At 50.6% G+C, this 14,558-nt stretch overlaps 1 protein-coding gene across 1 annotated transcript in view; it reads left to right on the plus strand.

Annotated features, from left to right (window-relative positions):
* Positions 1 to 13,650, plus strand: part of LOC121511736 — a 40,851-nt gene extending 27,201 nt beyond the window's left edge. Inside the window, exons 7-9 of the mRNA XM_041790497.1 lie at positions 11,137 to 11,379; positions 13,144 to 13,242; positions 13,480 to 13,650. Of these exons, the coding sequence (XP_041646431.1) occupies positions 11,137 to 11,379; positions 13,144 to 13,242; positions 13,480 to 13,650 (513 nt within the window). The remainder of the gene's footprint in view (positions 1 to 11,136; positions 11,380 to 13,143; positions 13,243 to 13,479) is intronic.
* Positions 13,651 to 14,558: the final 908 nt, after the last annotated feature.

The following is a 14,558-nucleotide window of genomic DNA, read 5'->3' on the forward strand; positions in this document are numbered from 1 at the left end:
GCAGAGGTCAGTGATGCTGCAGGAGGTCAGTGATGAAGCAGGAGATCAGTGATAAAACAGGAGGTCAGTGATGCTGCAGGAGGACAGTGATGGTGCAGAAGGTCAGTGATGGTGCAGGAGGTCAGTGATGGTGCAGGAGGACCGTGATGCTGCAGGAGCAAAGTGATGCTGCAGGAGGACAGTGATGGTGCAAGAGGTCAGTGATGGTGCAGCAGGACAGTGATGGTGCAGGAGGTCAGTGATGGTGCAGGAGGTCAGTGATGGTGCAAGAGGTCAGTGATGGTGCAGGAGGTCAGTGATGGTGCAGGAGGTCAGTGATGGTGCAGGAGGACATTGATGCTGCAGGAGGTCAGTGATGGTGCAGCAGGACAGTGATGGTGCAGGAGGACAGTAATGGTGCAGTAGGACAGTGATGCTGCAGGAGGAAAGTGATGGTGTAGGAGGACAGTGATGTTACAGGAGGTCAGTAATGCTGCAGGAGGTCAGTGATGAAGCAGGTAGGTCTGTGATGCTGCAGGAGGTCAGTGATGGTGCAGGTAGGTCAGTGATGGTGCAGGAGGACAGTGATGCTGCATGAGGTCAGTGATGCTGCAGGAGGTCAGTGATGCTGCAGGAGGACAGTGATGTTTCAGGAGGTCAGTGATGTGCAGGAGGACAGTGATGTGCAGGAGGACAGTGATGGTGCAGGAGGACAGTGATGTGCAGGAGGACAGTGATGTTTCAGGAGGTCAGTGATGTGCAGGAGGACAATGATGCTGCAGAAGATCAGTGGTGGTGCAGGAGCAAAGTGATGCTGCAGGAGGACAGTGATACTGCAGGAGGACAGTGATGGTGCAGGAGGTCAGTAATGGTGGAGGCGGTCAGTGATGGTGCAGGACGTCAGTGATGGTGCAGGAGGACAGTGATGTTTCAGGAGGTCAGTGATGCTGCAGGAGGACAGTGATGCTGCAGGAGGTCAGTGATGCTACAGGAGGTCAGTGATGCTGCAGGAGGTCAGTGATGTGCAGGAGGACAGTGATGCTGCAGGAGGTCAGTGATGCTACAGGAGGACAGTAATGCTGCAGGAGGTCAGTGATGCTACAGGAGGACAGTAATGCTGCAGGAGGTCAGTGATGCTACAGGAGGACAGTGATGCTGCAGGAGGTCAGTGATGGTGCACGAGGTCAGTGATGCTGCAGAAGATCAGTGATTGTGCAGTAGGACAGTGATGCTGCAGGAGGTCAGTGATTGTTCAGGAGCACAGTGATGCTGCAGGAGGACAGTGATGCTGCAGGAGGACAGTGATGGTGCAGGAGGTCATTGATGGTGCAGGAGGACAGTGATGGTGCAGGAGTTCAGTCATGCTGCAGGAGGACAGTGATGGTGCAGAAGATCAGTGATGCTGCAGGTGGACAGTGATGCTGCAGGAGGTCAGTAATGCTGCAGGAGGTCAGTGATGCTGCGGGAGGACAGTGATGGGGCAGGAGGTCAGTGATGCTGCAGGAGGACAGTGATGCTGCAGGAGGTCAGTGATGTTGCAGGAGGTCAGTGATGCTACAGGAGGACAGTGATGCTGCAGGAGGACAGTGATGGTGCAGAAGATCAGTGATGGTGCAGGAGTCAGTGATGGTGCAGGAGTACAGTGATGGTGCAGGAGGTCAGTAATGCTGCAGGAGGTCAGTGATGACGCAGGATGTCAGTAATGGTGGAGGCGGCCAGTGATGGCGCAGGAGGTCAGTGATGGGGCAGGAAGTCAGTGAAGCTGCAGGAGGTCAGTGATGCTGCAGGAGGACAGTGATGGGGCAGGAAGTCAGTGAAGCTGCAGGAGGTCAGTGATGCTGCAGGAGGACAGTGATGCTGCAGAAGGTCAGTGATGCTGCAGGAGGTCAGTGATGAAGCAGGAGATCAGTGATAAGGCAGGAGGTCAGTGATGCTGCAGGAGGACAGTGATGTTTCAGGAGGTCAGTGATGTGCAGGAGGACAGTGATGTGCAGGAGGACAGTGATGGTGCAGGAGGTCAGTGATGTGCAGGAGGACAGTGATGGTGGAAGCGGTCAGTGATGCTGCAGGAGGACAGTGATGTTTCAGGAGGTCAGTGATGTGCAGGAGGACAATGATGCTGCAGAAGATCAGTGGTGGTGCAGGAGCAAAGTGATGCTGCAGGAGGACAGTGATACTGCAGGAGGACAGTGATGGTGCAGGAGGTCAGTAATGGTGGAGGCGGTCAGTGATGGTGCAGGAGGTCAGTGATGGTGCAGGAGGACAGTGATGTTTCAGGAGGTCAGTGATGCTGCAGGAGGACAGTGATGTGCAGGAGGACAGTGATGCTGCAGGAGGTCAGTGATGCTACAGGAGGACAGTAATGCTGCAGGAGGTCAGTGATGCTACAGGAGGACAGTAATGCTGCAGGAGGTCAGTGATGCTACAGGAGGACAGTGATGCTGCAGGAGGTCAGTGATGGTTCAGGAGCACAGTGATGCTGCAGGAGGACAGTGATGGTGCAGGAGGTCATTGATGGTGCAGGAGGACAGTGATGGTGCAGGAGTTCAGTCATGCTGCAGGAGGACAGTGATGGTGCAGAAGATCAGTGATGCTGCAGGCGGACAATGATGCTGCAGGAGGTCAGTAATGCTGCAGGAGGTCAGTGATGCTGCGGGAGGACAGTGATGGGGCAGGAGGTCAGTGATGCTGCAGGAGGACAGTGATGCTGCAGGAGGTCAGTGATGTTGCAGGAGGTCAGTGATGCTACAGGAGGACAGTGATGCTGCAGGAGGACAGTGATGGTGCAGAAGATCAGTGATGGTGCAGGAGTCAGTGATGGTGCAAGAGTACAGTGATGGTGCAGGAGGTCAGTAATGCTGCAGGAGGTCAGTGATGACGCAGGATGTCAGTAATGGTGGAGGCGGCCAGTGATGGCGCAGGAGGTCAGTGATGGGGCAGGAAGTCAGTGAAGCTGCAGGAGGTCAGTGATGCTGCAGGAGGACAGTGATGCTGCAGAAGGTCAGTGATGCTGCAGGAGGTCAGTGATGAAGCAGGAGATCAGTGATAAGGCAGGAGGTCAGTGATGCTGCAGGAGGACAGTCATGGTGCAGAAGGTCAGTGATGGTGCAGGAGGTCAGTGATGGTGCATGAGGTCAGTGATTGTGCAGGAGGTCAGTGATGGTGCAGGAGGACCGTGATGCTGCAGGAGGTCAGTGATGCTGCAGGAGGACAGTGATGGTGCAAGAGGTCAGTGATGGTGCAGTAGGACAGTGATGGTGCAGGAGGTCAGTGATGGTGCAGGAGGTCAGTGATGGTGCTGAAGGTCAGTAATGGTGCAGTAGGACAGTGATGGTGCAGGAGGTCAGTGATGGTGCACGAGGTCAGTGATGGTGCAGGAGGACAGTGATGCTGCAGGAGGTCAGTGATGGGGCAGGAGGACAGTGATGGTGCAGGAGGACAGTGATGCTGCAGGAGGAAAGTGATGGTGCAGGAGGTCAGTAATGGTGGAGGAGGTCAGTGAGGGTGCAAGAGGTCAGTGATGGTGTAGGAGGACAGTGATGTTACAGGAGGTCACTCATGCTGCAGGAGGTCAGTGATGCTGCAGGAGGACAGTGATGTTTCAGGAGGTCAGTGATGTGCAGGAGGACAGTGATGTGCAGGAGGACAGTGATGGTGCAGGAGGACAGTGATGTGCAGGAGGACAGTGATGTTTCAGGAGGTCAGTGATGTGCAGGAGGACAATGATGCTGCAGAAGATCAGTGGTGGTGCAGGAGCAAAGTGATGCTGCAGGAGGACAGTGATACTGCAGGAGGACAGTGATGGTGCAGGAGGTCAGTAATGGTGGAGGCGGTCAGTGATGGTGCAGGAGGTCAGTGATGGTGCAGGAGGTCAGTGATGGCGCTGAAGGTCAGTGATGCTGCAGGAGGTCAGTGATGAAGCAGGAGGACAGTGAAGCTGCAGGGGGACAGTGATGTTGCAGGCGGACAGTGATGCTGCAGGAGGTCAGTGATGGTGCAGGAGGTCAGTGATGCTGAAGGAGGACAGTGATGGTGCAGGAGGTCAGTAATGGTGGAGGCGGTCAGTGATGGTGCAGGAGGTCAGTGATGCTGCAGGAGGAAAGTGATGGTGTAGGAGGACAGTGATGTTACAGGAGGTCAGTAATGCTGCAGGAGGTCAGTGATGAAGCAGGTAGGTCTGTGATGCTGCAGGAGGTCAGTGATGGTGCAGGTAGGTCAGTGATGGTGCAGGAGGACAGTGATGCTGCATAAGGTCAGTGATGCTGCAGGAGGTCAGTGATGCTGCAGGAGGACAGTAATGCTGCAGGAGGTCAGTGATGCTACAGGAGGACAGTGATGCTCCAGGAGGTCAGTGATGGTGCAGGAGGTCAGTGATGTTGCAGGAGGTCAGTGATGCTACAGGAGGACAGTGATGCTGCAGGAGGTCAGTGATGTGCAGGAGGACAGTGATGCTGCAGAAGATCAGTGATGGTGCAGTAGGACAGTGATGCTGCAGGAGGTCAGTGATGGTGAAAGAGGTCAGTGATGGTTCAGGAGCACAGTGATGCTGCAGGAGGACAGTGATGCTGCAGGAGGACAGTGATGGTGCAGGAGGTCATTGATGGTGCAGGTGGACAGTGATGGTGCAGGAGTTCAGTTATGCTGCAGGAGGACAGTGATGGTGGAGAAGATCAGTGATGCTGCAGGCGGACAGTGATGGTGCAGAAGATCAGTGATGGTGCAGGAGTCAGTGATGGTGCAGGAGTACAGTGATGGTGCAGGAGGTCAGTGATGACGCAGGATGTCAGTAATGGTGGAGGCGGCCAGTGATGGCGCAGGAGGTCAGTGATGCTGCAGGAGGTCAGTGATGGGGCAGGAAGTCAGTGATGCTGCAGGAGGTCAGTGATGCTGCAGGAGGACAGTGATGCTGCAGGAGGACAGTGATGGTGCAGAAGGTCAGTGATGCTGCAGGAGGTCAGTGATGAAGCAGGAGATCAGTGATAAAACAGGAGGTCAGTGATGCTGCAGGAGGACAGTGATGGTGCAGAAGGTCAGTGATGGTGCAGGAGGTCAGTGATGGTGCAGGAGGACCGTGATGCTGCAGGAGCAAAGTGATGCTGCAGGAGGACAGTGATGGTGCAAGAGGTCAGTGATGGTGCAGCAGGACAGTGATGGTGCAGGAGGTCAGTGATGGTGCAGGAGGTCAGTGATGGTGCAAGAGGTCAGTGATGGTGCAGGAGGTCAGTGATGGTGCAGGAGGTCAGTGATGGTGCAGGAGGACATTGATGCTGCAGGAGGTCAGTGATGGTGCAGCAGGACAGTGATGCTGCAGGAGGAAAGTGATGGTGTAGGAGGACAGTGATGTTACAGGAGGTCAGTAATGCTGCAGGAGGTCAGTGATGAAGCAGGTAGGTCTGTGATGCTGCAGGAGGTCAGTGATGGTGCAGGTAGGTCAGTGATGGTGCAGGAGGACAGTGATGCTGCATGAGGTCAGTGATGCTGCAGGAGGTCAGTGATGCTGCAGGAGGACAGTGATGTTTCAGGAGGTCAGTGATGTGCAGGAGGACAGTGATGTGCAGGAGGACAGTGATGGTGCAGGAGGACAGTGATGTGCAGGAGGACAGTGATGTTTCAGGAGGTCAGTGATGTGCAGGAGGACAATGATGCTGCAGAAGATCAGTGGTGGTGCAGGAGCAAAGTGATGCTGCAGGAGGACAGTGATACTGCAGGAGGACAGTGATGGGGCAGGAGGTCAGTGATGCTGCAGGAGGACAGTGATGTTTCAGGAGGTCAGTGATGTGCAGGAGGACAGTGATGTTTCAGGAGGTCAGTGATGCTGCAGGAGGACAGTGATGCTGCAGGAGGTCAGTGATGCTACAGGAGGTCAGTGATGCTGCAGGAGGTCAGTGATGTGCAGGAGGACAGTGATGCTGCAGGAGGTCAGTGATGCTACAGGAGGACAGTAATGCTGCAGGAGGTCAGTGATGCTACAGGAGGACAGTAATGCTGCAGGAGGTCAGTGATGCTACAGGAGGACAGTGATGCTGCAGGAGGTCAGTGATGGTGCACGAGGTCAGTGATGCTGCAGAAGATCAGTGATTGTGCAGTAGGACAGTGATGCTGCAGGAGGTCAGTGATTGTTCAGGAGCACAGTGATGCTGCAGGAGGACAGTGATGCTGCAGGAGGACAGTGATGGTGCAGGAGTTCAGTCATGCTGCAGGAGGACAGTGATGGTGCAGAAGATCAGTGATGCTGCAGGTGGACAGTGATGCTGCAGGAGGTCAGTAATGCTGCAGGAGGTCAGTGATGCTGCGGGAGGACAGTGATGGGGCAGGAGGTCAGTGATGCTGCAGGAGGACAGTGATGCTGCAGGAGGTCAGTGATGTTGCAGGAGGTCAGTGATGCTACAGGAGGACAGTGATGCTGCAGGAGGACAGTGATGGTGCAGAAGATCAGTGATGGTGCAGGAGTCAGTGATGGTGCAGGAGTACAGTGATGGTGCAGGAGGTCAGTAATGCTGCAGGAGGTCAGTGATGACGCAGGATGTCAGTAATGGTGGAGGCGGCCAGTGATGGCGCAGGAGGTCAGTGATGGGGCAGGAAGTCAGTGAAGCTGCAGGAGGTCAGTGATGCTGCAGGAGGACAGTGATGCTGCAGGAGGTCAGTGATGGTGCAGGAGGACAGTGATGGTGCAGGAGGACAGTGATGGTGCAGAAGGTCAGTGATGCTACAGGAGGACACTGATGCTGCAGGAGGTCAGTGATGCTACAGGAGGACAGTGATGCTACAGGAGGACAGTGATGCTACAGGAGGACAGTAATGCTGCAGGAGGTCAGTGATGCTACAGGAGGACAGTAATGCTGCAGGAGGTCAGTTATGCTGCAGGAGGACAGTGATGCTGCAGGAGGTCAGTGATGCTACAGGAGGTCAGTGATGCTGCAGGAGGTCAGTGATGCTACAGGAGGACAGTAATGCTGCAGGAGGTCAGTGATGCTACAGGAGGTCAGTGATGCTGCAGGAGGTCAGTGATGGTGCAGGAAGTCAGTGATGTGCAGGAGGACAGTGATGCTGCAGAAGATCAGTGATGGTGGAGTAGGACAGTGATGCTGCAGGAGGTCAGTGATGGTGAAAGAGGTCAGTGATGGTTCAGGAGCACAGTGATGCTGCAGGAGGACAGTGATGGTGCAGGAGTTCAGTTATGCTGCAGGAGGATAGTGATGGTGCAGAAGATCAGTGATGCTGCAGGCAGACAGTGATGCTGCAGGAGGTCAGTGATGCTGCAGGAGGTCAGTGATGCTTCGGGAGGACAGTGATGGGGCAGGAGGTCAGTGATGCTGCAGGAGGACAGTGATGCTGCAGGAGGTCAGTGATGTTGCAGGAGGTCAGTGATGCTACAGGAGGACAGTGATGCTGCAGGAGGACAGTGATGGTGCAGAAGATCAGTGATGGTGCAGGAGTCAGTGATGGTGCAGGAGGTCAGTAATGCTGCAGGAGGTCAGTGATGGGGCAGGAAGTCAGTGATGCTGCAGGAGGTCAGTGATGGTGCACGAGGTCAGTGATGGTGCAGAAGGTCAGTGATGCTGCAGGAGGTCAGTGATGGTGCAGGAGGACAGTGATGGTGCAGAAGATCAGTGATGCTGCAGGAGGTCAGTGATGAAGCAGGAGATCAGTGATAAAGCAGGAGGTCAGTGATGCTGCAGGAGGACAGTCATGGTGCAGAAGGTAAGTGATGGTGCAGGAGGTCAGTGATGGTGCACGAGGTCAGTGATGGTGCAGGAGGTCAGTGATGGTGCAGGAGGACCGTGATGCTGCAGGAGGTCAGTGATGCTGCAGGAGGACACTGATGGTGCAAGAGGTCAGTGATGGTGCAGGAGGTCAGTGATAAAGCAGAAGGTCAGTAATGGTGCAGTAGGACAGTGATGGTGCAGGAGGTCAGTGATGGTGCAGAAGGTCAGTGATTGTGCAGGAGGACAGTGATGGTGCAGGAGGTCAGTGATAAAGCAGAAGGTCAGTAATGGTGCAGTAGGACAGTGATGCTGCAGGAGGAAAGTGATGGTGCAGGAGGTCAGTGATGCTGCAGGAGGTCAGTGAGGGTGCAGGAGGTCAGTGATGAAGCAGGTAGGTCAGTGATGCTGCAGGAGGTCAGTGATGCTGACGGAGGTCAGTGATGGTGCAGGAAGTCAGTGATGTTGCAGGAGGTCAGTGATGCTACAGGAGGACAGTGATGCTGCAGGAGGTCAGTGATGTGCAGGAGGACAGTGATGCTGCAGAAGATCAGTGATGGTGGAGTAGGACAGTGATGCTGCAGGAGGTCAGTGATGGTGAAAGAGGTCAGTGATGGTTCAGGAGGTCAGTGGTGGTGCAGGAGGACAGTGATGGTGCAGGAGTTCAGTTATGCTGCAGGAGGATAGTGATGCTGCAGGAGGTCAGTGATGCTGCAGGAGGTCAGTGATGCTGCGGGAGGACAGTGATGGGGCAGGAGGTCAGTGATGCTGCAGGAGGACAGTGATGCTGCAGGAGGTCAGTGATGTTGCAGGAGGTCAGTGATGCTACAGGAGGACAGTGATGCTGCGGGAGGACAGTGATAAAGCAGAAGGTCAGTAATGGTGCAGGAGGACAGTGATGCTGCAGGAGGTCAGTGATGTTGCAGGAGGTCAGTGATGCTACAGGAGGACAGTGATGCTGCAGGAGGACAGTGATAAAGCAGAAGGTCAGTAATGGTGCAGTAGGACAGTGATGGTGCAGGAGGTCAGTGATGGTGCAGGAGGAAAGTGATGGTGCAGGAGGTCAGTGATGCTGCAGGAGGTCAGTGAGGGTGCAGAAGGTCAGTAATGGTGCAGTAGAACAGTGATGCTGCAGGAGGAAAGTGATGGTGCAGGAGGTCAGTGATGCTGCAGGAGGTCAGTGAGGGTGCAGGAGGTCAGTGATGGTGCAGAAGGTCAGTGATGGTGTAGGAGGACAGTGATGCTACAGGAGGTCAGTAATGCTGCAGGAGGTCAGTGATGAAGCAGGTAGGTCAGTGATGCTGCAGGAGGTCAGTGATGCTGACGGAGGTCAGTGATGGTGCAGGAAGTCAGTGATGTTGCAGGAGGTCAGTGATGCTACAGGAGGACAGTGATGCTGCAGGAGGTCAGTGATGTGCAGGAGGACAGTGATGCTGCAGAAGATCAGTGATGGTGGAGTAGGACAGTGATGCTGCAGGAGGTCAGTGATGGTGAAAGAGGTCAGTGATGGTTCAGGAGGTCAGTGGTGGTGCAGGAGGACAGTGATGGTGCAGGAGTTCAGTTATGCTGCAGGAGGATAGTGATGCTGCAGGAGGTCAGTGATGCTGCAGGAGGTCAGTGATGCTGCGGGAGGACAGTGATGGGGCAGGAGGTCAGTGATGCTGCAGGAGGACAGTGATAAAGCAGAAGGTCAGTAATGGTGCAGTAGGACAGTGATGGTGCAGGAGGTCAGTGATGGTGCAGAAGGTCAGTGATTGTGCAGGAGGACAGTGATGGTGCAGGAGGACAGTGATGGTGCAGGAGGTCAGTGATGGTGCAGGAGGACAGTGATGGTGCAGGAGGAAAGTGATGGTGCAGGAGGTCAGTGATGCTGCAGGAGGTCAGTGAGGGTGCAGGAGGTCAGTGATGGTGCAGGAGGTCAGTGAGGGTGCAAGAGGTCAGTGATGGTGCAGAAGGTCAGTGATGGTGTAGGAGGACAGTGATGCTACAGGAGGTCAGTAATGCTGCAGGAGGTCAGTGATGAAGCAGGTAGGTCTGTGATGGTGCAGGAGGTCAGTGATGGTGCAGGTAGGTCAGTGATGGTGCATGAGGTCAGTGATGCTGCAGGAGGTCAGTGATGCTGCAGGAGGTCAGTGATGGTGCAGGAGGTCAGTGATGGTGCTGAAGGACAGTGATGCTGCAGGAGGACAGTGATGCTGCAGGAGGACAGTGATGCTGCAGGAGGTCAGTGATGCTGCAGGAGGTCAGTGATGCTGCAGGAGGACAGTGATGGTGCAGGAGGTCAGTGATGCTGCAGGAGGTCAGTGATGCTGCAGGAGGTCAGTGATGCTGCAGGAGGACAGTGATGGTGCAGGAGGTCAGTGATGGTGCAGGAGGACAGTGATGGTGCAGGAGGTCAGTGATGGTGCAGGAGGTCAGTGATGGTGCAGGAGGACAGTGATGGTGCAGTAGGTCAGTGATGGTGCAGGAGGTCAGTGATGGTGCAGGAGGCATTTGGGTTAAGGAGGAGGATTTTGAACTAATGTTGCAGGGCAGTGGTTCTCAACCTTTTTAGCCTGTGACGCCCCAAATAAAGGTGACAGAGACCGGGGACCCCCGCTGTACCTGAAGGTGGTGTAAAACACAGCCATGAACATTCTACAATAGTCATGCGCAGACAGTGCTGCTCATATGGGGGGAGAAATGGGAGGGGTTTTTGGGAACCATCCAAACTGGGGGCCCATGGAGGTCAGGAAAATCAGGGTCTATTGTAAAGGTAGCTAGATATTAGATATTAGATAGCTAATAACCACTCTCTTAAGTCATATGTGCAGTAGTATATAGTCATCTTACAAATTTAAATCCCTTTTCTTAAAAACAGATTTAAAATAGTTAAAAAAATGTCCAAAAAACAGAGGCAAAAAGAGCAAAAATGGCAAAAATGGGCTGAAGTTGCAAAAACAGGCACAAAATGTGGTAAACATAGGCTGAAATAGGTTTGGTGGCAAACACTGGGGAAATTAGTGGGATCTAAAAGTGGGAAAATGTGCTTTACACTGGCAAAAATGGGTAAACTTGGGCAGATAAATAGGCAGAAATGGGTTTAACTGGTCAAAATGGGCATATCAAACAGTGAAATGTGGTTGAAATTGGCAAAAATGGGCATAAAATTTGATGAAAAGGGGTTGATAGTGGCAATAACAGGTCAACAATATATGGAAAGTGTCAAGAATTGGTTTAGAAGTGGCATAACAGGTAAAAAGTGGTATAAAGGGTTTAAAATTAATAAAAATGGGTTTAGAGTGGCAAAAATATGTTAAAATTGGCAAAAATTGTTGGTAAAAGGGACAGAAATGGGTCCAAGTTGTGCAAAATTGATGAAAATTGGCAAATAATAGGAACAAAATTGGGTGAGAAAAAGTCCTTTCAAAAGTGTTCTCCATTTTTTTCAAGGCATCTGGTGACCCCTTCTCAGTGTTTCGCGACCCCTATTGGGGTCCCGACCCCCAGGTTGAGAACCACTGTGGTAGGGGACGGGGAGCCAGTAGAGATTCTGAAGGCCAGCGGTGATGTGGTCAACACTGAAGAGGCTAGTAATGGCATTCTGAACATGCCGAAGTTTTCTGACAGCTTTGGAGAAGTTGTAAAGGATGCTACTGCAGTCAAGTCTGGATTTGAGGAAGGCACTAGAGAAGGAGAGGAATGGACAGTGGCTGAGGTAGAATGTGATCCTGTGATGGAGCTGGTGGAAATTTTGCAACATGAGACTCATGAGAAATTCAAATTCACTTACTCATGTTTTTTGCTGCTTATTTGTGGCAGCTTTTAATTATGATCTGCCATCAGCTGCATGTTCTGTCACCAAAGCTCTTCCTGGAACTCTCCCAAACACCCCAACTCCCCGTTACCCTGTCTCATAGCTCAGCTCCTAGCCTCAGCCCCTCATATCAGCCCCACTGTTTAGCTCTCAATCTAAACTGATGAATTAAAAAAAATGTTCTCCATACAGTCTCTTTACTATGAAAGCCCATTTCCGCCACTTAAAAAAATAAAAATGTTAAAGTTAGGGAATTAAAAAAAAAAAAAAAGAAGAATCCTAAGTCATAATTATGAGATAAAAAGTTGAAATTATGAGATAACAAGTCATAATTATGAGATAACAAGTCATAATTATGAGATAAGAAAATGAAATTATGAGAAAAAAAGTTGAAATTATGAGATGATGTGTGTGCCTGTGCTTACAGTGACTTTATTATCTCATAATTTCGACTTTTTATTTCATTATTATGACTTTTTATCTCATAATTATGAATAAAGTTTTTTTTTTTAATTCCCTAACTTCCACTTTTTTTTTTTTTTTTGTGGTGGAAATGTGCTTCCATACTTTACAAAACAGTAAGCCACTGTTTTTGTTTCATGGATGACTTTGATGTCATGAGGTTGAAGAGCTGTTAAAATTTGCCATACTGGTGCATGCCACAGGCTTCTTGCAAAGCTTTTAACAGCTTTTCTCCCTCATTATGTAAAATTCATCCATGCAGTCCTAAGTTTAAATGAATAAATAAACCACAGCGTGTCCTAACAGCATGCAGTTGCCACGTTACGTCACACTGTGCCTGGTAAAATTCTAGGTGTGACTTTCAGGCTCCCTATTTTTCAGGCTTGCTCAGCAAGCTCTGTTAATGAAAATCAAAATGCTAATTCCTGCTCAGGTTGCTTGTAGCCAGAAGAAGGTGTAAGCACAGCAGCAGGGGTATGAGGCCGAGCATTTAACCTCTGTTAGTGTTTTGATTGAACGCCCCCTGGCTGAAGAACTGACACACTGCATGTTTAAATAATCTCATCCCAAACTAGCAATAGCTGTCACAAACATATTAAACAACTGTTCATATACAGGTGCATCTAAAGAAATAGAATAGCATATAAAAATTATGTTTTTCCAATGATTCACTTAAAAAACTTAAACTTCCATAATTTATAGATTATCTCATATAAACTGAAATATTTCAAGACTTTTTCATCTTGATGATTACGGCTTACAGCTCACTTAAACACACTATTTAAAAATACAAGAATAGTTTTGAAGGCACTTCTAGAGAGTTTTAAATGAGATATACTAAAATAGTGTTTCTCATTTTAAAAGACTCAACCAGATTTTTTTTCCCAGAGTAGCAGATGTTTTTTTTTGTACTTAGAATCAGATGAGGCCTTTTTTTATAGTCTTAAAACAGTATTAGCCTGTCCGCTGAATGTGGATTTAAAGTGCAGTGGGATATTTCTGACATGAAACAAATAGACTCAGTAACATGTGTGAATATGGCTGCAGACATTTAACAGGAATATTTCAAACATTTGAAGACTCTGACAGTTTTCTCCAGGAAAAATACTTCAAAGTCTCCAAAGGACAAGTAAAAACTGGAATGATAATTAAACTCAGGTGTTTGATTAAAGTTTTTAAGAGGAGTTGGTTCTTCTTTTGCAGAATGAGGATGACAAACTGTGCCTGATCTGCTATGAGGACATGAGGAAGAGTGGAGGAGGAGCTCCAGAGCTGCGCTGCACTCATCGCTTCCACAAAGAGGTAAAATGACCGTAGATAGGGCAGCTTTGCATGTCTGCTCCTCAACACTGTTGTCAAACTGCCTGAAGGAGTCCTCGCTCGCTCACTCCACTCCCAGCATGTCAGAGATCAGATCTGCGGTGCATGGCAGCTGCTTACTTCTGGATGTGCATGATAGCATCCTAACACCTCTCTGAAGCATGGAGCACTCTAATGTCACATGACTCACTCATCATGATGTCTCCGTTTGGTGGGAAGGCGGCTCGCAGGCTGGAGCAGAGTCGGCCGTGCAGCAGCAGCAGCGACGCAGCAGCCTGTCAGGGGAGGAGGGCCTCGCACCTGAGGAGGAAATCTGAAGACGGACCCATCTCTGTAGAGAGGGAGCAGCACACGCCCCACCGTCAGCTCTCCCTGAGGAGACATCGCTGAAATCACTCTGTGACTTTAACAACACGATGGTGTGACATGCAAGTGTAAAAAGTCCCAACAGGGTCTGAACTGTGCTGGACCTGAACCGGGGAACTGGTTCCTTCAGCGTTGTCAGCTTTGGGGGGATTACAACTGCCCCTTTGAGTTCAATATAGCAGCATCTACATCTCATAATTCATTCTGTTTATAGAAAATATTCCTTCTAGGGATGAGAATTAAAACTCTTTACCGAAGATCTCTGAGGAATTCATTGTCTCAATCTTAAGCTTCAAGCCATCTTCAGCTCAGCTGATGTTAATCATGGTCCCATCCAGGGAAAAATAGACAACAAGCAGGCGCCAGTTTTAGGATGTTGCTATCTGTGATTACCTAGATTCTGGCTCAGCACCCTAGTCTTAGATATTCTGCCATCGTGGGGTCACGTGTTTATCAGGCCAGTGGCCTGCTAGGCTGTTGGCACTGATGCACACACGAGTCATTGCATGATGCACAAACAAACCGCTCCAGAATGCTCACAGCAGCTTCACTGACGGACGGCGCTCTTCAGCAGAGGAGGAGGAACTTTCAAACATGTTAGATAAACAGACACATGTCCACTACCTGTCCATGTATGATCTGTTTTACCTCACTGCTTGTGACTGCACACGCTCCCTGCTGCTCTCTCTGCAGGCTGGGCATCACAAAACATCCATGCATAGTTTAATAAATAATCTTGTTCTTAATTTGAATAATAAAACCTTAGCATGTGACCTTGTGATGACAAGGATTGATCTTTAATCAGGAAGTAACCGCCAGTATTGATAATTATGGGATATAAAACAAATCCTGTCACAGAGAGGAGAGGCCTCAAAGATTTAAAAGTTATTGATTTTAGTTATTTGTTGGATAATTCAGAAATCCTTCAGGAC

This window comes from Cheilinus undulatus, linkage group 7 (genome assembly GCF_018320785.1).
Source record: "Cheilinus undulatus linkage group 7, ASM1832078v1, whole genome shotgun sequence".
Lineage (NCBI taxonomy): Eukaryota > Metazoa > Chordata > Actinopteri > Labriformes > Labridae > Cheilinus > Cheilinus undulatus.